A 21,922-nucleotide genomic window follows, 5' to 3' on the forward strand; every position below is an offset into this window, starting at 1 on the left:
AGGGTATGTTCTAGGGATCTGGACAGCTGTACATCCAAAGGAGCCAGGGAGTGCCAATCATCTTCTCCCAATCTCTGACACGCTAAACAAAACGAGCTAGAACTGGGAGTCCCAGCTAGAATTGCTAGCCGGATCTAGACTAATAGAATGACATGGAGGCGTGGTGAGGCCGGATCCACACTAATTGATCCACCTAAAGACGCTCCTGTTCCAGATTTTCACGAATGGCAAGGAAAGGGGTAATGAAGCTCAACGCACGGCGTGAATGCTCTGTGAGCATCTTGGACCATAATTATCAAACTTCATAATGGCCACATGCATGACTGTTGTTGATAGCCACTATTATAGCCATAACATGCATGGCTATAATTATATAGTATTTGTTATTTTTACATGTCACTGCTCAGCCTAGCTATATCCTCCTTCACACACCCTGCATGCTTTTCTGTTGTCACAATAGTTAAAATACGGGACATATTGGAGGAACAAAGAAAGAAGAGACAATTAAGTTTTCTTTGTCGCTACCTTCTTTCTTTCTTTGTTCCTCCAGTTCCTCTTTTGATTGTGACAAACAGAAAAAGGAGGCTAGCTCAACCCAAAATATGACTGTATCAATTATATGCTGACATCACCACAATCCATGGTTAAATGTTAAATGTTAACTTATAAAGGATTATGAACACAGGGTATTAAATGCGTAAACAGTAATACATTGAAACACCATTGCTAATCATTCTCCTGTTCCTGATGATGAACTAAGCAGTCTCTTGTGTTTAGGAGTTCCTTTACGTCGATTTTTACGTGACTCAAATGAATTCATCTTCTCCATAGAAACAGGTGATGTGGGTGTTGCAACAGCCTCGATAACTGTGTTCACTTTGGGAGATTGCTCGTGCACAACTGGTCGTATGTGCTCGTCCAGTTTCCTCTTAATCAAGGTCTCACTAAGCTTGTTCAGAGTTTGATCCAATGCTGAACCAGGTTTGAACGATTTACTGGGTGGTAGGGCACTGGAGGTTTCCTTACGTTTTCTCGAGCCCTTGATGATCTCATCAATTGGCAATAGTTCAGGTGTGTGGTACCGTTGACCTAGGATACTTGGAATGACGGGATGTTGTGACTCACTCGAGTTGCCGTTAGCAGCAGCAGCAGTCTTGATGACCATATGTTTCTCAAGAACAGACACTTTGGTACTGTTTTTGATAACATTAGTAGTGATCACGCGATTAGGGTCCTTTTGTTCACTCATCAATGGGGGTGGCTTGTTGCCAAGAGAAAGGAGTGATTTTTTCTCCAGCTCGATAACTTCTTTCTTGGACTTCTCACATTCTTCATTGTGCTGGTCCTCTTCTTTCCTGACACTTTCAAGAAGAGTCTTCAATTGAGTAGAGAGTTTTGAGCGCTGCAGGATTTTTAGATTCTGAAAGTCACATGATTCGCAAAGAAGAAGCTGTTTAGAGTTTCCCTTTCGTATTTGCCATGCAGAGGCAAAGTCACATTTGCACTGATTGCACACTGGCTTCACTTTCGGGGGTGCTTTTGGGGCGTGTGATCTTGCGCTAGATTGGAAGTGCTCGACCACACCTTCGAGACCAAAGTTTGGTATGAAGGATGGATCTTGAACAGGTATTATCGGCCAAACCTGTCGAAATGTCTTGGGGTACGGCGCAACAAGGATCTGTCTTTCAAGCTGCTTACTGAAGGCTCTACGATTGTGTGTTTGTCTCAGCATGAAGTCTCTGTAGCGCTTTGAGGTTTCCACTGCAAGTTTAACGTACTGCTTATCACTATCATTCATCTCGGCTTTACTAAGAGCAAGAATTGCAAGGTTTTTACTACCTGTGGTTGAGGAAATTGTTGAGACTTGTATGGACCCACTCTTGGCGGCGGAGAGAAGAGGGGGAGGTTGGAATCGACTAGGGGTGAATATAGTTACCATCTCGTGAGGGGGTTTTGAAGTTGATTTCGTATATTTGGAACCGGTGGCGATTGTGGTGAGACTCGGCACAGGGGGATTATAGGATTTTGTTTTGACCAGAGATGACGCAAGTCGAGAAAGATTTCTGTCAGATGGCAAGGCTTGATCTACTGCTACATTGTCTACAAGTTGTTGTAACCGCGACGATATACCAGTCCCCATTCCACTGCTGGTAACAGTTGTGACTGTGTTTAAGCTCGGTCTGAGGTTGCCAGGGACAACCACAATCTTTGATTGGCTGGAACGTTGACTATGTTCAAATGTGGACATTCTTGATTTAGCACTTGACTTATTTAATGCACTACCCTGTATTGGTACAGTGGCGATGGAGTGGGTATTAGTGAATGCAGTGACTCGACCGTTTGGTGTTGTAGGTGTGTCTTGTTTCTGTATTTTCTTTAGTGCTTTCAGAACGTTTAGTTTTTTTTCTTCTTCAAGCAGTTTTTCACGAATAAAATTAGTGTCCACTTTCTTTGGTTGGGCTTTTGTAATGGTTGGTTGTTTAATGGTCGGTTGCTTAATGGAAGCGGTATTTACAGCTAGTTTGCGTTTGGAGTTAGGTCCATCAGTATCTTCTTCGTCAGAGAGAACAATAATATCACTCGACCTGGAATTGAGTGACAATTAATCATAATAACCAAACAGTACTAGTACAACTACAGTACATAGCCGTCAAATAATAATTTCCTGTCGTTGTTGTTTATTATAATTATATAACACACTGTAATTACGCTTCGTTGTGCACAAAAAAATCCCTGAGTCCGCATTATCTGGAGGTTCAAACAAACTTCTTGCAGCTACAATAGCTAGAGCTCTAGTGTAGAGTCAACTACTTGAGGATTTGTTACACACGAGTTCGAAGAGACTACAATGGGTAAGCAAAACTATCCAAAGAAGAAACAGTTAGTTTGCAAATCCACGAAAAAAACAACCGGTAAGAGCCCCCTGCATTGCTGTGGAGCAGTTACAGCAATAACAAACACACACACACAACACAACAAACTAGCGTGTGCCTCTGCCGCATGCACGCACACACATAACACTTGAGTCGGCCGGTGCATACATTTATGTGGACTGTGGAGTGTAGCATGCATGCACATGATAATGAGAAGAGGTGGATCTGTAAAGAGGTCAAAGTTCATAATGGCCACTACAGTGTGCTATTTTTTCCCTCTTGCAACTACCAAATAGCTACATGTAGTTAGCGGCGCTAACTAACTACAAACATACAGTCATGTATTTTGCTACGCACGATTCTAAAGAGGTTGCAACTCCCTTCAAAGTAGACATAATAAATTATTATAACTCGAGAACAGTTGGCAAATCCATCAGAAATAACGTAGCTTGAACCCTATACAGAAGCTCTTAATTGCACTCGTATTGCAACCGTTGAGCAGTTACAGCTGGAATAAACACCCATACGACGCTTCACTGTATCTTTCTGCAGCTAATGCCCCAAGGCATAAAAATATGCACATAAGACCAGACAAAGTAAATTACTTGGTTCTCAGACTTGCCCGCTTCATTTTTTTGATACCGCTGCTCCATTTATGCGATGGGTTACAAAGATCGTCGTAAGTATTGGTCTAAATGGGCTTTGACATTTTTAGGCCTGATGACCGCACCTTTTTAATAGTCTATAAAAAAAAAAGGGCAATCGAAGCCGCTTCCTCGCATTAAAAAAAAGGCATGAGAACCAAGTAATTGGCCTAAACAACGAGCAAAATTAATGGGGCAGTGCTTACTTTGTGTTGGTAGCGTTGTACCCCACCATGGGCAGAGCAGAGATAGAGTCATAGCTGCTCTTCCCCGCATCCTCAGAAGTGGACTTCTGGAGAGAAAGATTATTCTGTCACATGACATTGATTATTCATAAAGCCAACGTGTCCAGGGTACTCTATACGCTTAACACAAGGAAGACACTTTCAACATGTAGTCTTTAACATTCACAGTAGAGAGTAATCCATAACTGATGTTACCTGACCCATCCTGGCAGTCATGTTCAATTGAGAGACCTGTTTCCATCCGGCCACCACGTCCTTATCCACACCACTAGACATTCCTCTTTGTTAGCATAAGGTATCACTCTTCAAGTCAAAACAGCAGTTAGCTACGGGGACAGAATATATTTTTAGTCAGTCATCTCAATAAAATAATGTTATACATATATTTGTCATTCTGTGTAGCTGGAGACTCGGCATGAATGATGCTGACTAGGCACAAATTTCATAAAGTGTTTCCTTGCAGTTTGCATTTTTTGGGACATTTGTAATCACTACATAAACAACGCACAAAAATGTATACACCCACTCAAACAGAGTACCAGTATGGCTTCAACAGAACCATCCACAATCTATATTCCAGTTCCAATTCAGTTTACAGATATTCATTGATAGACATGGATACGTGATCTTGGCAAAGCCACGAAACAGGTTAGGCCATTACAACCAGCTTGAAACAAGGATGCCATAGTGATGCCAAGACAACCACCACACTTGGACACTCCACACTTGGAAGAATGGCACACAAATACTAGCCAGGATTATTAGTCTTCTATCAACACAATTATAATTATGTTGTGACTGACCAAACAATAATTATAACCCCCAGAAATGAATACCTACGTGTATCACTATTTTGAGATATAATTATAGCACAACTATTTCAACTACTATTTCATAATTATACTTATAATTACTCACTTGTCTCTAAAACTGTCTCACGTACGCTACACACATGTGCATGCACGTATTGGTCAGAGAAAGAGAATTGTAGGGGCACATATCATCAAATGACTGATCTCCTGCCTTTCCCTTTAATACACCACAAACACCCACAGGCAGTCATTAGGCCTCAGGCCAGTCACCATACAAGTTGACAGAACTATTTGAGAAGGCGCAAAAGGTGAATTTTTAATGCACATTACATAATGCTCAGAACCTACCCTTCTAACGTACACAAAGGGTAGACATCAACACACATGAAATACTTCTCAAATGTTACACACATCCTTTAATACATAGCCTGTGTACGTAGCGAAGCACGGCAACATTACATTTGTTTCAGTTTCAATGTTACAATGGTCAGGGAAAATTACCCTAGGAAAGAAAATCAATCATGAGATCATGTCAGCTCTTACATCAGTAATTGGTAATTTTACCAGGGGCTAGGGCTCACCAACTTACCATAATCAATACTTCGTAGGCTTGCTGTACTTAATACATACTTAGCCTATGAACGATGATCGATGTACAATATCTCCTTTCACTAAGCAGACGTAAGTATAGGTCGGTTTTACTTTAATATAAATCATGTAGAAATGTAATGGTCTAACATCACAGTACAGATAACAGTACAAACCCAATGCCTGTGAATCTCTACCAAGAAGCACAAGCCACCCCCTCCCCCCCATGCCCATTGAATGTTGTATAAATAAAAGTTCAGCGGTTGGTATATTAAACCTACTAGTCTGCTGGCTATACAACAAACTCTATAAACCAACCTCGAACAAGATGTTTTACTGATTCTCTTGTGTGTACGTGTACGTGTACGTGTATCTTGAAATTGCAGTCTCAGTAGCTCACTATTAAAGTCTAAGCCTTTGTAGTCACATTCATAGATTCTTGCATTCCTTTCAACAATGTGATCCTTCATTGCACGCACATACAGTATTGTATAGCAGTGCACTGCAAAACTGGGAAAACAGGTTTTACAGGTTTTACAGGTGCTCTCACTATGCTGCACATGTCTGTGTGTATTGGGTCATGTGAGCTACATAATTATATCTTTCCAAATAAGGAAACAGGAAGTAGATAGCCTGAATAATTGCAAAACCGGTTAGGTACCGATCCATGAAAACGAGAATTTCATGCCACCCAGAAATGAATCCTCTCCTCTCTCTCTCTCTTTAATATGAAACTGAATGTGCTCTATTTCTCTTAATTTAACGAACATATGCACACACACACACACAGAGTTGGTCACTATGGACTAATTGTATTCATAGCTCACAACGCATCTCTAAAGGTTCTAAGCGGAGCAGCAGCGTATAATTATGGTAAGTACATCATTAGTTTTGGCCAACGAAGGAGCTATACCGAGGGTAAAATCAGTTTGTGTCACATGGTGTACTCCACCGACTCTGATTGTACACTTCTTCGTAGAAATTGTACTTCCTGCATGGTGTGGCTTTTCACATTCCAATTTACTATAACAGCATTTCTCATTATCAAAATTTACAATCATGTATAGGTCTATCAAATAATTATGCCCCTGAACAACTTCTACATGTGTTTACATGATTTATTGACATGAACAAAGTTATAAAAACATGGCCGAGTACTGTACATGTAACTGCAAAAATGATAAGAAACATGATAAATTATAGCACCATGCATGCAGGCATAGACACATTAATTTTGTATTAATAAAAGAGAATCTTGAAAATGATACATGTAAGATAGAGGACAATGTCAGCAACGATATTAAATGAGTGTTTATGATGATTACAAAATCACCTACCAGATTGGTGTGGATTGAATGGGAACCGCTGTGAATTCGGAGTCATATACATTCCGCCTTGTGCTGTACCACCAATGTTAGTTCCATTCATTAGCTGCAACTGCTGAGCATTCTGAGGTCTGTAGGTATGCAGTGCCGGCATTCGAAGTGCTTCGGTGTTTCCAAGTGATGATTGATTTGCTTCTTGTCCTATTCGCTGTAGCACGTTCATATGTGAGAGTTGCCTATTTACAGGCGGATGTTGGCTGAGCATCTGTTGATGGTAAAGGGCACCCTGCAAACTCTGCTGTGAGAGAGCTGGTGTGTGTGGAGTGTTACCAATAGGATTATGTTGCCGCAAATTGAGCAAGTGTTGCTGTGAAGCTTGAGCCTGAAGCATCTGTTGTTGTTGTTGAAGCACTCGTTGCTGAAAAACAGCTTGCTGTTGTGAGGATGAGAGTGACTGCTGGATTGTGGGATGCTGATAAAAACTGTTTATCTGTGACAGAGCTGGTACAGTCCCCATTTGTTGCTGTTGAATCAACGAAGACCCTGTAGGGAGTGAGACGTTGCTATATTCCTGAGAGGCTTGTCGCACATGGCGCGCCAAGGAACGTGATCCATCCTGGACAAGGTGTGTTGTATGGTTACCACCCACATTAGACTGGTGGTGAGGAGACAACATAAGTTGATGTTGAGAGTCCTGTGTATTCTCAGGAGAATGATGCAGCGCAAGTCTAGGGCTCTTGTGCGGGGAGAGAGAACTGACATTCAATTGAGGTGACGGCTGTTTAGTTGGATAAATTGGTGGTCCAGTGTGAGGTGATGGTTGTTTAGTTGGATAGGGTGGTGGTCCAGCGTGAGGTGATGGTTGTTTAGTTGGATAGTTTGGCGGTCCAGCGTGGCTAAGCTGTTGTGGGTGGGACAGGTGATTCGACATATTGTGAGCAGGATGTGGGACGTGGTGGGACATCGAGTGGGGGGAGGGGGAATGAGTGTGGTGGAACCCAGGTGCTGTTAAATTAGAATGAGGTGATGAAGTGTTTCTTTGATGTGGAGTCAGCTGTGCTGTTAAGTTCCGTGGAGATATGTGCTGTTGTGAAATTTGTTGTAAGTCGTTAGACGGACCATACCCTGGGGTGAACTGCTGCTGACTGGATCCATATTGCAGTGACTGAGACGGACTATTCCAGTGTTGTCCTGATGTGTGCTCATGAGGCATTCTTGCTGGTGTGTTCGTGTTATCACCTGTTAATGAAGAAGCGTGCATGCTAGTTTCTTTTTGCGGCGGATTTTGCTTAGGTCTAATCTGTTCCCTTAAATGTTCATTACCCGTTCTAGATGGTGTTATGTCGAGCTTTTCAGGATTAGTTCTCATCAAAGAATCTTCTAGAGGGAAATTTCTGTTAGATATGGAAATGTCAGTGGGAGTAACAACTTTTGCTAAGCGAATCTCAGGCGTTTTAGTTAGAGCTAATGGGCTAGACTTAATACTGGTTGCACTGGACTGGTTGTCATTGCGTTTTAAAGCGACTCGAGGTGAGTTGACCACATTGTGCAGTTTCAGCTCCATATTCCTAATGCTCTGCGGTGTAAGCTGTTCGGGTTGTGAATACCTCTCAGCCCTACTTTTTTGTGAACTTCTTTGTGAACTCTCAATCTCCATCTTCTCAACAGTAGCATCTTCTTTCGTTTGCATACTATGGTTGACCCTGCCCGGGAAATGCTTAGTATCGATTTCAGCACAGTTAACAATCGGTTGGTGTCTGGTAACGGTTTGACTGTTGGTTCTACTTATTGTTGGTGTCGGATGAGGAGTGTGCACATGTCTATGAAAGGCGGGGGCAGGATAAGACAGTTTGGGCATCTTGCTCACAGGCCAGTCTCCAACAGTCCACTAAGGAAGGAGGTAGTATGGTATAGCAAAGGTGAGTACTAAGTAGTGCATGTAGAGTACAGTGTTGCAAGGTACAGGTGATGTACGATGTGTATGCACATTGTACAAATTGTAGTTAATGTTTGCTGTAAAGTGTATCTCAGGGCAAGCAAGTAATACCATTACCTGGGCAAGCTTGTTGTTGGGTGAATCGATAGCCTTCATCATGTCAGTGTGAACCTCAGAGGATGTCCGCTCAATCTGCTGTCGAGTTGCCATCTCGTTACTATAGTCACGAACAGAGTGATAGAGATCTGTGAAGGGAAGGTTGGGAAGATTATTGGCCGAGGACACATTTTTGTTTTGCTGTTATTTTGAATCATAGGGACAGTCGGAAAACGACACATGAATTGCCTGTTCTAAAATTACCCGGACAGTTTTCAAAATTAAATTTGGTGTCCGGTACAGATATTAATTGGTACAGATATTAATTTTACAAATACACATGTACATGTAAATGCACAGTTGCGTATACATGGTACTACCTGCTAGCAGAGAGGCGGCCCAGACTTGCAGTCTCTTATCAGGAATCCTAGTGGAGAGCTGAATCGCTGGGGAAGCCATGTCCTGGGCCTCCTGTGAGCAGAGCATGTGACGCATAGATAGCACACGTGCATGTACATGTTGAAAGGTGTGTGTAACACTTAATACTACCAACAAATTTAAGTTGTAAGGTACAGAGTACAATACGTTAGGCACTACATGTATTATATCTGATTACATGAATTCGCACATGTATGTTATTTGGAAAAGAGAGAAGTTAACAGTGCAACAAGACCGTACACTACACAACATTGGTTACAGCTAAACAGTGACTACTAGAGATTTAGATCAGAAAACATGCAACACAGTTGTCAAACAAACGGAAGTGACAGTATTATGTAATAAAGACTACGCAAGAAACTCGCTAGCCAGCTCTCCTACCTTGACATTTCCCAGGGCCATAAATATCTGTCCTAGGATGATCAGAGAGCAAGATGTCAGTTTCCCCAGGTCGTGTTTGTTGGCAAGCAGCATGGCCTCCCGTACTTGGCACCTACATGTAGGGTAATGACTGATAATGACGTACAGTACATGCTGAAGTTTACTTAACACACTGCACATGTGTGTATATGACTAATGTACATGTAACTTGAATGTGCATATTTTATTCGCCTAGTTACTTAGACTGCATATACATTGTACACTGTACTTCACTGAAAATGTACATATAGGAATTTGAGTGTAAAAGGTAAGAATGGGATATGAGCTGCTTCGAGTTCCTGCTTTAAGGAAGCACTAGAACGAGTACTGACTAGCCACAGCAAAGAACCTCTCTTCCTACCCTAAAACTACACACACACTCTTTAGCTTCCTCCAGTCATCCTTGTAAAGTCCCTGCCCCCACAGACATGCACCCACACATATCCCCCAAATACAAATCTTAAGTATACATCGTACCTTTAGTTAAAGAACAATTCATAAACTGCACACAATCTACTGTGCGTGCAATTTGCTTACTTTGCGTCGTGTATCTTTCTCCTGGTGAACTTGTAGAGTCCCTGGGTATAGCTGATGGCTGCCTTGATGTGACAATTTGGGGAGTCGGAGGACAGGGCCTGCAGGGATGGTCACGTTAAAGTACACTGTGAGAAGTCCATGGCATATGCATTCCTCTTTATAATTATGGCTCACAAGAGTGGAAAATGATCAACTGGTGAAAAACACGTGTTGGCAGAGCACAGCTTAATAATTATGATAACACGAAGTTGCTGAACATTCGGAAATTACTTAAATGACAGTGTACATGTGTACGTACTAAAACTGAAAAACTGAGGTTCAACTATTGACTGCAAAAAAGCATACACTGCGGCCAGTGCAGTAACACTGTAATCATAATACGTACATACATGTACATGGTATGTGTACACACTGTAGACCTAGCATTAAGTATAGACAGGCCTGCATTAGGTTGGTAAGCTCTGAGGTGTGGTCAGAAGTGGACTTCATGTACGCTACTGCCAAGTTCACTGAGATGAGCGAGCAGAGGTCTCCATCGTTGGTGTGCTGGTGGTGTGTGGATTGTAATGGGGAGGGGCATAAATCTGCTCGTCAAAAATACAAAATACAAATATGAAATGAGTATACACGTATAATAAAAGTAAAAGTTACAAGCACATTACCTGTAGCTTTGTACATATGCAAGCTACTACAAAATACCATACACACACATGTACATGTACATGTATGCTGGACTAATTACAGCAAGTCTGTACAAGTACCTTTAGCGCAGTTTGGAACTGTTGAATGGCTCTGTGACTGTCATCAGTAGCCAGAGCATAGTGGCCCTGGAGCATAAGACAAAGATCATCAAAGCAAGAACTGAATATATATCCTCTGTATACGAGTCACCACTAGGCCTCACTGAAAACGTAGCCTTAGCCAACACTGATAATCGAATTCCACACTCACCAGTAAGGTGTGAAGGACAGCTTTGTGTGAGTAGACCAGCTGAGGGTGACCGTGGCACACGGAGATGACCTCGTGGAGCTGCAGGAAGTTAGTATTGCACCTACTGATTCACTCTACCCGTATTGGCATGTGACTGTGCGTATGTAGTTTTCTTATCCTTCCCTGCATGGTTACGATAGCCTAGCTCGTGTCATGTACAATTATGTGTTAGTGGCATGCTCATACATGTACAGTACGTAATATCCGTCCCTACTCAAAAGTAATGTACATGTGCATGTACAGTCACCTAGCAACACAACATGTGCATGTATTATGGGCACTTTGTCTACTATGAAAACAGAAAGTACCCATTATTGAATTCCAAGGTACATGTACTTGTATGTGAAGGTAAAAGATAACCATCCTGACCTTTTCACCAGCTGCTACTGTTTTCCCTTGCATGAGTAAGCTGGAGATGATATGCTCCAATACATGAGCTCTCAGGATACACATCACACTGGAGTCTGTAGATGAAAGACATTTTGTACTGAGAGATGTGCTGTGTACAGTTGTGTGTGGATGACGATACTGTTACAGTAGGCAAAATAGAGCACTGTATTAGCTAGTGCTTAACAGTACCAACATTCAATGTGCTTCTGTTGCGTGCATTTACAAATATACAATTAAAACTTCGAGTCTGAAGTACTTGTACATGCATGTACATCATAAACTAGCACAACTCAATGGCCAAGAGCTGGTCGAAATGAAGTACCTTCTTTGTGTAGATTGATGAGCTGCAGTGCCTTGTCAGCATATCCAAGAGCCTTGTCGGAGAAACCTCCATAAACGGAGTGCACCACACACAACTGGAACAGGGACGAGAACAAGCAATAACGTACTGACATACAAACTTGCCATACTAGCGATTGCACTGCAGAACGCCACAATTTTATGCAAAAATGATAATGCACCGGCACTCCCACACACTATACATGACTATATAAATGATACATTAATTGTGTACACTTTTTACTACGTACCAGGTACACCATTACTAAAGTTTGTTCTTTAGTGATCCATTGAAATGAGTCGGGTGATTGAGGGGAGTGACCTGACTGGTCGTTCAGTGGCTCTCTCTCCGAACTAAACACTTTGACCTGCTGCTGAAGTTGCTTTAAGTGTGGCTTTGCAGCTTTCATCTAAAAGGAATACATGAACACAATGAAGTGGCCGATCCATGTCCAGACCAAACATGAAAATACAGTGTACAGCACCTGCACATGTATTATCATTCCATCTAAACAAATTCATGCTACTATCCCATGAATGTATACATTTACACAACTACATGTACAGTACATGTACTGTAGTGTACACTGTACGAACCTCACCTGGCCAGCTATTAGTAGATGTGCAACCTGTACAATCTGATAGAAGGCATTTATGATACCCTTGTTGTTGCCATGGTAACTGTCCTTTAGGGAACTGGTGACGTTTAGTACTTCACTGGCTTCCATGTAGTGGTGGTTTGTAAGGAGAAACTGCACATGAAGTATATAATGTAATGATGAGGCAATACAAAGGTTTTATCATAACTACATTGTAAGGTTTATCATAACTAACAAACATGCATGCATTTTTGCGCAAGTTCACTGCACAAGCACAAAGACTACCAGAACTTACCGCTCCCTTGTACAACAAGCACAGCAATCTGTGAAAGGAGAGATGCATTCAATACACCACTTACTGGTACATGATATATAATCATGTAGATAGTAGCATTAAGACGAGTGTTGTATACACACAACACTCGTCTTATACAGGCACAAGCCCAAGGGTGTATATACAACACGATAATTATGTGTTTTACACGACAACCCTTTTCCAAATTATACTTGCAGGTTATGTGACTGTGTAAAATTAACATTGTAGGCCTGTATGACTTTTATTACAGGCTTGTTACCTTGACAGCACGAAATACATTACAGTCTACAACTGTACTTGCAGTGTTACAGCAATAAACTCTGACCTTGTGTATGTAGCATTGACTTGACTGGCATACTCAATACACCTGTCTAAAGTACTCAGGACAGAATTCTCATCTTTCTCTTGCATGTGAATGTCTGCCAATTGAAGAAGGAGCCTGCATGTAAGAGTGTGCACAAGTGTCTCTTACATGTATACTTACATCTGGACTGTGGGTTCAATTAATTCGTTACACTGCAATACAAGGGCTACGATCTGCTAACACTACATTGGTCTAGGATTTATTAGGACAACTGCCCTACAATGAACATCCAGGGAAATGTTTGCCAGAACAGTAAGTGGCTTAGCAGAGAAGTTAAACAACTACAGAGGCTCTGAACATATCTAGAATACATAACTTGTACACATTATAATTACATGTACAGTGTAATGCTGCACGGAGGTAACCAGGGTGTCATACAGGGGAGGGGGAACTGGCTCCAATCCCCCCCCCCTAAAATGTGCATCCAGCTCCTAGTTGTACGACTGGGTTTCCATAGCTGGCAATGTTACATACTAACAGGGTATCGAAATAACAGTTTTAACCTTTTTTTTAGCAAAATGTTCTGGGTTAGCTTCAAAATCTTGTATGACACCCTGGACTAACGATTATGGTTATAGGCTTGTCAGCCAAAGCAAACAGATACACAATAAATCTAAGCAATACAGTATCGTAACTTACCTAACATTCCAGTACGGGTGTCTGGTAGAAATCTCCAGACGGTTTCGGAGCAAACTCTTGGCCTGATAGAGACCGTTCTGCTCCACCATGATACGTGCTGCCAGTGAAGAGGCCTCAAATGAGACATCATGGAGGTTGCTAGCTGACTGAGATATTAGCATCTGAAACGAAGGGGACTGGTAAGTCAGAGCAGTATGTGCATGGTAATATTATTTCTCCTTTCATATATGCGTCACTGTACATGTACCAATGCCTACCCCAACCGACACGCACACTCTCACCTGTCAATCACTCCTTCCTCACACTACTACATGCTGTATGTATGTATGTCTGTACACGCTACACCAAACCCCCTCCCTACACACTCTCACCCACTATGCCTGTCTGTACACGCTACACCAAACCCCCTCCCTACACACTCTTACCCACTATGCCTGTCTATACACGCTACACCAAACCCCCTCCCTACACACTCTCACCCACTATGCCTGTCTATACACGCTCCACCAAACCCCCTCCCTACACACTCTCACCCACTATGCCTGCCTGTACACGCTACACCAAACCCCCTATCCACACACTCTCACCCACTATGCTTGTCTGTACACGCTACACCAAACCCCCTCCCTACACATTCTCTTACCGCCCTGTCAAGGTGCTGCCGAGCTTCTACCACATTATTAGTGTGATGATACAGTACTAGACCTAGTTGCAGTCTGACCCGGGCCTCTATTCGAGTGGAAGGACACAGAGTGAGGGTTGCTAGGAGACAGCGGACTGATTCAGAGACAAGGGGTGGAGTTTGATGGAGGTGGTGCTCTGAAATGGCCAGTAGCTGTGTGATGGTAGGGCTGTGAAGGATGTGGATGATGTAGAGAAAGTCAGTGTATAATATGAAGTTTGTGTGTGTTTATAAAAGGAATGAATGTGTAGTAAGTATCATACTATGGATCACATAATTATTACAGCTCAACTAATTTTTCTCAGGAAAGGCATGCTTAATCACGAAAATAATAGTGAGAGTTTAGGAATGCATTCATAGCTAGTACACAGATAAAATATACTACCCAGTTGGGAAGTACGCCTAGCTACTAGTTGTATGAATATTGACACACAAAACACTAGAACTGGACTTACTCATCATCGAGATCCGATTCTGCCATTATCCTATAAAACGTATCAGCACACGTCTCTGCTGAGCAAGATGGACCAGTCTATGCTGGAACATGTAGCTACACGTACAATTATATTTATAAATACTGTTACACACGAATCATGTATGGTGACCCTATGCCTAGCGCCTAGCCTCTATCTGAATGGTGTGCACCATATAAAAGAGCCAATGTAAAATTCTATTGTAAACATTTCAAAATAATAATGGACTGCCATCACAGCTAGCTAGACCTACATTCTTATAATTTACCCGACCTTGTCCTGAGAGCTTGGCTGGCACCTGTACTGTATCTATCCTGTGGCAGCTTTACAGATCTAGTTCAATTTTTCAGATCGAGTTTTTTAAAGTTTTCTGATAAATGGAACATCACAGATAGTTGAGATCTTTGTTGCCTCCAAACCACGTGGACTAGACTAGCATAAATTACAGTAATTTATAGTATCAAGAACTCTTGAAGTATCTATGAGACTACATGTAAACTAGAAAAAGAAAATGGCTAGTGGTGTGCAGAGAACAAAGCCCAATATCCTCATTACTGGAACCCCAGGTGGGCCACATATGATATTAATTTATTATCATGAAAGCAGTTCCTCATTCCTTCGGATTTTTATAATAATTATCCTCCATCATACTCCAAGAGTTCAGTAGTTGTGTGCAATGTCATAGGCGGGAATGACTCCCAGTCAATCAGTCACTCCTGACTACTGGTCACCCATGCCTAGTGATATGCCCAGAATGTTGTAAGTGGCAATTTTCAATTCCTCCATATCCATATTCAACACACCTCATGGCAGTTTTTTAAACGTTGCTCACACAGTCTACAGTCTAGCAACTTTGGCGTTATAGGCTGCCATTGTCAATCCGTCTGAACCTCAAAGTTCACATTGGTGGTGTTACTGAATACAGGGTATTCTCCTTTGCGTAATAATCACTTTTTGCTTTTGTCCTCAGCTCTCAGTTGCTGTGTACTAGAGTATGAACTCTTCTCTAACTCTATGGAAATGCTCTATATTAATTGACCTTGCCTTATACTTATTGTGTTGCAAGACAATAATTATATTGTTTTGACACTAGCGGTACAAACAAGATGTGCATGCGACATGGGGAGTCAATTAAGGTAGAAATGACCGGGGAGTCATTGGTTCCTCTGACAACTAAACTACAGGTGTGTATGTGGTTGATAATTATTGCGTTACGAACGTTAAGATTGAAACATAAGATTTGTGCCACTGGGAATGACATATAAATCGATGCATGGGTAACAACATTATTGTGTCAGTGCTTAACCAGTTTCATATGTTCACTTCCTTTGTGCATGAAAGTTAATGCAATTCCTCGGTAACATTCGCTTACTAATGCTCCACCAATCACCCGGCCCTCTCCCTGCATACCAACTGTATAGGCACTGGCAAGTCTCTGACCGCCAGTGAAGTAGCCTCACAGACTGGACTCACCCATATCGACATTGGTGCCCTGGCAAAAGAACACAACATGTTTGATGGATGGGATGAGAAATTCCAGTGCCCAATACTGGACGAAGACAAGGTACATGTACACTGTCTGTTATATAAACAGCGAAATCAAAGCAGGTGACGGTGTGTAAATAATATACATGGTAAGGAAGCTCCTCGTACACCTGTGACATACGCATCTGAACCTCCTGCATGTGTATGATCTTCAGGATGAGCTGATATCTTGGCCTGTGCACATTAGAAAACCATATGTTACAATGTATGTCAGTAAGCTGGTGCGCAAGAGCTCACGTCTTATCTCAAATTAAGTCTGTTACAAGCATGTGAACAGTGTGTACATAATTATGTGTGTTGTTGCTGTAGGTGGTGGATGAGCTAGAGGAGAACTTGAGTCATGGAGGGAGCATTGTGGAGTATCATGGCTGCAGCTTCTTCCCCGAGAGGTGGTTTGATGCTGTGTTTGTACTCAGAACTGACAACACGATCCTCTATGATCGGTTGATCCAAAGGTCAGCTGAGACTGTTCTGCCTATGAGCTAACATCACGAATAAATCATATTGTTTATCACTACAAATAAATCTCAAACTCAGTGTTAGAGTGTGGTACAGATTTAGTCATTGTCATAATTATATGTTCCTCTTAGCACGTGCACATTTACACCAAATTGTTACTGCAGGGGTTATAGTGGGAAAAAACTCTCAGACAACATTCAGTGTGAAATATTCCAGACTATCCTAGAAGAGGCACGAGATAGTTATTCAGACTCCATTGTTTTTGAACTGTCTAGTAACCTTCCTGAAGAGTTAGAACAAAATGTTGAAGCTGTTTGTCGGTGTGTGAGAGAATGGACACCCAGTGTCGAACGTTAATGGTGGTGTGAGTTTGTCAATAATAAATTTATAATGGTGTTATAATTATGTGTTATCAAAGTTAGTATATTTTTGAGATTGTTAGTGGAAAATTCTACACCAATTTCGTACCGTGTCTGTTCTTATAGTTAAATAAATGCCGTGGTAATTTAAGGTATATAGGTGGTGATGCAATCATGTACATGTACATGTATAAAATCACGGTATAGGAGAACGGTATGTCATTGTTTCAACCATAATGTAGTTACTACTCTTAGACTCGAGGTCATTTTTTACTAGGAAAGTTATCGTTAACGGAGTCCACAGTAAATGCAAATTTACTTTCCGCCCCGGCCTGCCTCCTCTGGCGTATCTACTGCCAACAGTCGGTACGCCATTGCTCTCGCCCAATTGAATCCATGTTTTTAATGGTGTTAAGTGAATAAGCATTTTCAAAACATCTACGTAGTGCTAGAAATTGCATTTTGGCCAATTTTAAGGTTTTGAAAACCTTGTGCAAGAATTATTTGTTTATGGAGATTACGATTTCAATAAGGATTGTAAGCCTTGAATTAAGGTTGGCAAACTGCTAAGTAGAATAGCTAACAGAGTTTGAAGAGACTTCAATGGCCAGAGAAAAGTAGAGATAACTCGTGAACGAAGCTTTATTTTGCAAGTCCACTCATTAAATCAATAAAACTTTGCTATAAGCCTATACAAGTTCTTACCTACACTTTAGTTGGAACTGCTATCACGTACCTTGCATGATGGCCATGGTAGTCTCTTCACAAACTCGTGCGTAGCAAAATCTGCTACGTACCTTATTTATAGTGGTGATATACACACAAACACTACTTTATACCTCGGTGCGCATGCGCATATCGAGGCATAATAATTAGACTTACAATTAATTGAAGTAATTAGCGTACCCTGCATAGAACGTCTTCTTAGGAGGGATTTAGTACCTCAAGGAAACTGTTATCACCCATATCTCCTGAACCACGACAGATATTTTGTGGATGTGTTCCCAACCGCACCTGCTACACTCCTCCAAGCTTTGTGACGTGTCGACTTACCTGGGCATGGTTCCTGTTTACGGGCCAACCATTGGACAGACTCCTCCCATTTCTGGCATCTGTTGTGGTTCGGGAGAGGGATTGTGTGTAACCTGGGTATACTATAATTATATCCAACCTTTAAAATCATTGTTTAGTTTTATTTTTATTTCCAATAATGCAGCTGAGACACATTGTTTTTGCTGCTGGCATGCATGACATTCCTCAAATTCAAAAACTATAGATGTTTATGCTTTGTAGCATAGTGAAGTGATTCAGTGTTAGCTAGTACCGTGCGCTATCATGCACTGAGTAAGTTAAGTGAGTACAGATATATGTACGTATTGCGGTTTTTCTGTTTTAAGTTGAGCACGGGACTTGTGACACACATTGATTTTTTGCGATGTCCCACATGAATTTGCTTAATCAATTAGAGTTGGTTATTGTCTGAAAATCCACTGAAGTTTTCAAAATTTATGGGCAGTATAAGTTGTTGTTATAATGACAGTATAGTTGCTCATTCCAAAGATGTTGCGAATGTAAAGCAGCAAACAGTAGCCTGAAATACAGTGTTTATAGCAGCTGTGGTTAGCATTCTTTTGCGTGTATGTTATATTTTATAGGAATTTAAGTTGCCACCAACCCCATGACAAACTGACTGTTCAGTTCTCTATAAGTTTGCAAGAATCTTATAAATATTATTATATAGACCTATTAAATAAATAATTTGCATGTAACGATATCTATAGAGTAATGTTAAGAAGAATCAAAGGCATATACTTGTGTATTCTTGTGACCGTGATTGGTGAGATCTCACTTGATACTTCTGATTTGTTAATAAACTGTTAAAAATGTGCACAGGTTCACAATGTCTCCAGTTCAATGTGCAGAACACTGGAAATGTGTATCAGTTCTATTCTCCTGAAAACACTGGTGGTGATGGAGTATCGCTGGGTGATGTGACATGCACTGAGGATGGTGGTGCTAATCTTACTGGTCCTGTCACATATGCAGTGCTACAGCCAGTATCCGTACCATTTGTTCTTAATGGTAGTACTGGAATGCTTACTCTTAAAACTGGAGAGATTTTGGACTACGAACAAACCCAACAGCATATATTTGACGTATCCTGTTCTTATGATTCTGAATCATCTATCAATGCAACAGCTAGTGTCACGTTCTTAGTTGAACCTGTGAACGAGTTTAAACCTGTTTTTAGTGATGTCTCTCTTCAAGTTACCGTCACAGAGCTAACCCCAATTGGCATGGTCTTAGTTGCAAGAGATTCTTCCGGTACTAGACACTACACTGTGAGTGATGAGGATAGCGGACCAGATGGAGAACTACGATTCTTACCAAGTTCAGCAAACCCACCAGAACTTGATCAAGATTTCAGTTTGAGTACGAATGGTACGCTAACTCTAAATCAAATAATCGAACTTGATACCGGAGTAACCGCAGTTAGACGTGTGACGTACCAAATAAGGGTTTGTGATGGAAACCGTGTGGAAGCAGATTGCCCATCTTTAGATGTTGTATTACTTATCAGATCAGACAATGACAATCTTCCGATGTTTGAGCAAGACGAGTACACTGTTACCGTATCTGAGTCAGTCCCCATTGGTACTAGTTTGATCACTGTGGTGTGTACTGATGCTGACCGCAATGGTGTGAGAGAATTTAGTGAGTTTGCCGTTGAACAGCCCAATGCCCCAGTACACATACTTATTAATGGATCTATATTTCTCAAAGACAGTCTTGATTTTGAGAATTCTTCTGTTGTGACGGTTACTTTAGTCTGCTTAGATAGTGGTGGCTTTCAAGATAATGCAACATTGATGATCACTGTAACACCAGAAAACGATGGTGTCCCCAGCTTCAGCAGAACTCTCTTTGAATGTAATGTTTGTCGACTAGCAATCATTAGCGAAGAAATTTGTGAAGTTCAAGCAATTGACACTGATAATGATGTAATCACTTACACATTATCTGGACCAGGTAGTGAAAACTTTCAGATCAGGCCAGACGGTGTGTTAGTATTAAATGATATAGTTTTTGTTGCCGAAGGATCTTTCTTTGACCTCACGGTCACTGCAAGCGATGGACTATTTAATACCAGCACAAATGTGAGACTTGCTGTCGACTGTTTGCTGTCCATTCCCGAGATCATCATTGTAGCAGTTTGTGGTGTGGTCTTGATTTTAGTGGTGATCATTGTCACTGTCATATGCTGCTACTGTTGGTAAGTACTTGATGACTAATTGTGTTAACTTCCTTATTGTGTAAACGGGTACTATTCCCATGGTTTCAAGCGTTCCATTGTTCCGTGGTTCTAAGCATTCCATGGCTAATTTTAGCGAATTTGTAATTAACGCTAAATTAAGTACGCACTGATAATAAAACGCATTTATAAATCTCAAAAAACTTGTATAATGTACTTTTGTATGAAACAGAGTATGCTAAGCAAGCTAGCCCTTTTTTCATCTTTATCTGACTCAAACTTTCCATTTTTTTTATGTGCTAATGAATTTGCTACAAATCTGCCAAAATTAGTACCTTAAAAATTTGAAAACGCTAAAATTACTACCCGTCTATAATAGTAGCCAGTGAGCAATCTTATCATAGTTGCCATCTTGTTTAACTTTGCAGGCTCAATATGCACTACAAATCTGAGGACGGACTCTTTGCAAGAAGTGACGACATGGCTTCACGCAATCAAGAGCAACTAAATTCGATACGCTCAGTCCCACAGCAAGAAACAATTTTCTCTACTAATGGTCACATACACTTATACACACTCTGGTTCATGTTTTAATTATGTTCCTCTTTATTTCGTACATACAGATACTATTAAAGAGGTGTCCATCGAAATAGAAAATGTCCATTACTTAAGCGTCCAAAGTGGTCACACCAAACAAAAATATGTTGAGACTGCAGATGATCAAGAATACACCACTGTGACGTTTAAAAAGCAGAGCGAATACAAGAAAGGTATTTCAATGTGTGCATCCATCCTGGGTCGTTCATTGTCCTGTTCTTTATGTTGAGCCCAGCATAAATAATTATTTAGGCAACTGAATACAAATGCAGTTAACAAGCAGTACTGAGTCAATTTCCATGCATCCCTACAGATAGTGACGGTGACGGTTTGTCAATTGAAGTTGAAAATATAAAGTACGCAAGTTACTCACAAAGTCTTTCAAGTGAGTGTTGTAGTGCATTGTGCATCTCAATAATACTTAAGTTATTGATTGACTTTGTAAACAATTTCTGAATAGGCAACACCCAGCCGATAGAATTAGTTGCTTCTGAAGAAGAGAACTCCACTGCAGGTGCTGTCAGTAATTCCAGCGCTAAATGCACTGCTGCTATTGTGGACCTCAGCGACCATGACTATGCTACTGTCCTGCCCAAAAATCTGAGGAACTATCGATCCTTTGCCACAGAAGTTGAAGGTGATTTGATGATATCATGCACTTTCCCTGTAGTAATATTTATTCCACAGTGATGCATTCCCCTGTTATAACAATTTATGTATTATGTCATTGTTGGCATTTCTCTTGTTGCAGAGACCATTGATACTGAAACTAACTTGGAAAATGTGACAGTTGTGTGTTAAGATAGCAAGAAGGTGCCAGTTGATTCACAAAGAGAATATTAGTTAATTGCATTGTAGAGTTAGTGTTACAATCACCACGAATAATAACTCACACTGTGCTGAGTAATGATATAAATGTGTATTGTTGTCTAGTTATAGAGTATAGCTGTGTTATGTTTTTTTTACATGAAATTTGTCTACTTTTGAGGATTTGTGTTGTTAT

At 41.0% G+C, this 21,922-nt stretch overlaps 4 protein-coding genes across 7 annotated transcripts; 2 read left to right on the forward strand and 2 right to left on the reverse strand.

The window, feature by feature from the left end:
* Positions 1-611: 611 nt before the first annotated feature.
* Positions 612-5,752, reverse strand: LOC135338867 (uncharacterized). 2 transcript variants are annotated; one of them, XM_064534950.1, is made up of 4 exons: positions 5,481-5,752; positions 3,958-4,088; positions 3,724-3,809; positions 612-2,585 (listed from the first exon to the last, which is right to left on the reverse strand). In XM_064534950.1, exons 2-4 carry the CDS (start codon positions 4,036-4,038, stop codon positions 731-733), a joined length of 2,022 nt encoding a protein of 673 aa, XP_064391020.1. In that variant the 5' UTR covers positions 4,039-4,088; positions 5,481-5,752; the 3' UTR covers positions 612-730. The 2 variants fall into 2 exon arrangements, with proteins under 2 accessions (XP_064391020.1, XP_064391021.1); XM_064534951.1 differs by lacking the exon at positions 5,481-5,752 and adding an exon at positions 4,681-5,358.
* Positions 5,753-6,279: 527 nt separating this feature from the next.
* Positions 6,280-15,089, reverse strand: LOC135338861 (uncharacterized). Of its 2 annotated transcripts, none has more exons than XM_064534944.1 (18): positions 14,980-15,089; positions 14,689-14,783; positions 14,195-14,402; positions 13,552-13,712; positions 12,874-12,987; positions 12,528-12,555; positions 12,236-12,385; positions 11,885-12,043; positions 11,617-11,710; positions 11,274-11,368; positions 10,866-10,943; positions 10,676-10,741; positions 10,354-10,460; positions 9,915-10,010; positions 9,339-9,450; positions 8,900-8,990; positions 8,541-8,668; positions 6,280-8,375 (listed from the first exon to the last, which is right to left on the reverse strand). In XM_064534944.1, the coding sequence occupies exons 2-18, from the start codon at positions 14,712-14,714 to the stop codon at positions 6,492-6,494; spliced, it is 3,597 nt and encodes a 1,198-aa protein (XP_064391014.1). In that variant the 5' UTR covers positions 14,715-14,783; positions 14,980-15,089; the 3' UTR covers positions 6,280-6,491. The 2 variants fall into 2 exon arrangements, with proteins under 2 accessions (XP_064391014.1, XP_064391015.1); XM_064534945.1 differs by having other exon boundaries at positions 14,975-15,079.
* Positions 15,090-15,111: 22 nt separating this feature from the next.
* Positions 15,112-17,143, forward strand: LOC135338877 (adenylate kinase isoenzyme 6-like). Its single transcript, XM_064534966.1, has 4 exons — positions 15,112-15,272; positions 16,128-16,270; positions 16,561-16,706; positions 16,875-17,143. Exons 1-4 carry the CDS (start codon positions 15,218-15,220, stop codon positions 17,065-17,067), a joined length of 537 nt encoding a protein of 178 aa, XP_064391036.1. The 5' UTR covers positions 15,112-15,217; the 3' UTR covers positions 17,068-17,143.
* A 1,115-nt stretch (positions 17,144-18,258) lies between these two features.
* On the forward strand, positions 18,259-21,913 carry LOC135338868 (protocadherin Fat 1-like). 2 transcript variants are annotated; one of them, XM_064534954.1, is made up of 7 exons: positions 18,259-18,906; positions 18,963-20,343; positions 20,751-20,878; positions 20,946-21,092; positions 21,233-21,304; positions 21,434-21,556; positions 21,671-21,913. In XM_064534954.1, the coding sequence occupies exons 1-7, from the start codon at positions 18,855-18,857 to the stop codon at positions 21,718-21,720; spliced, it is 1,953 nt and encodes a 650-aa protein (XP_064391024.1). In that variant the 5' UTR covers positions 18,259-18,854; the 3' UTR covers positions 21,721-21,913. The 2 variants fall into 2 exon arrangements, with proteins under 2 accessions (XP_064391024.1, XP_064391022.1); XM_064534952.1 differs by having other exon boundaries at positions 18,261-18,906; positions 21,380-21,556.
* Positions 21,914-21,922: the final 9 nt, after the last annotated feature.

Source organism: Halichondria panicea, chromosome 7, assembly GCF_963675165.1.
Source record: "Halichondria panicea chromosome 7, odHalPani1.1, whole genome shotgun sequence".
Taxonomy (NCBI): domain Eukaryota; kingdom Metazoa; phylum Porifera; class Demospongiae; order Suberitida; family Halichondriidae; genus Halichondria; species Halichondria panicea.

What these genes read in the sequence shown, in the direction of transcription:
- LOC135338877 (XM_064534966.1), top strand. Translation starts at nt 15,218, where the DNA reads ATGGCTAGTGGTGTGCAGAGAACAAAGCCCAATATCCTCATTACTGGA. An exon ending in CAATACTGGACGAAGACAAG is followed by an intron (nt 16,271 to 16,560) that starts GTACATGTACAC and finishes TTGTTGCTGTAG; the next exon opens with GTGGTGGATGAGCTAGAGGA. An exon ending in TATGATCGGTTGATCCAAAG is followed by an intron (nt 16,707 to 16,874) that starts GTCAGCTGAGAC and finishes TTGTTACTGCAG; the next exon opens with GGGTTATAGTGGGAAAAAAC.
- LOC135338867 (XM_064534950.1), bottom strand. Translation starts at nt 4,038, where the DNA reads ATGTCTAGTGGTGTGGATAAGGACGTGGTGGCCGGATGGAAACAGGTC. An exon ending in TGACTGCCAGGATGGGTCAG is followed by an intron (nt 3,810 to 3,957) that starts GTAACATCAGTT and finishes CTTTCTCTCCAG; the next exon opens with AAGTCCACTTCTGAGGATGC. An exon ending in TACAACGCTACCAACACAAA is followed by an intron (nt 2,586 to 3,723) that starts GTAAGCACTGCC and finishes ACTCAATTCCAG; the next exon opens with GTCGAGTGATATTATTGTTC.
- LOC135338868 (XM_064534952.1), top strand. Translation starts at nt 18,855, where the DNA reads ATGTTAAGAAGAATCAAAGGCATATACTTGTGTATTCTTGTGACCGTG. An exon ending in TATTCTTGTGACCGTGATTG is followed by an intron (nt 18,907 to 18,962) that starts GTGAGATCTCAC and finishes AAATGTGCACAG; the next exon opens with GTTCACAATGTCTCCAGTTC. An exon ending in AACAATTTTCTCTACTAATG is followed by an intron (nt 20,879 to 20,945) that starts GTCACATACACT and finishes TCGTACATACAG; the next exon opens with ATACTATTAAAGAGGTGTCC.
- LOC135338861 (XM_064534944.1), bottom strand. Translation starts at nt 14,714, where the DNA reads ATGGCAGAATCGGATCTCGATGATGA. An exon ending in GTCAATGCTACATACACAAG is followed by an intron (nt 12,556 to 12,873) that starts GTCAGAGTTTAT and finishes CTCCTTTCACAG; the next exon opens with ATTGCTGTGCTTGTTGTACA. An exon ending in TGGCCCTGGGAAATGTCAAG is followed by an intron (nt 8,991 to 9,338) that starts GTAGGAGAGCTG and finishes CTCTGCTCACAG; the next exon opens with GAGGCCCAGGACATGGCTTC.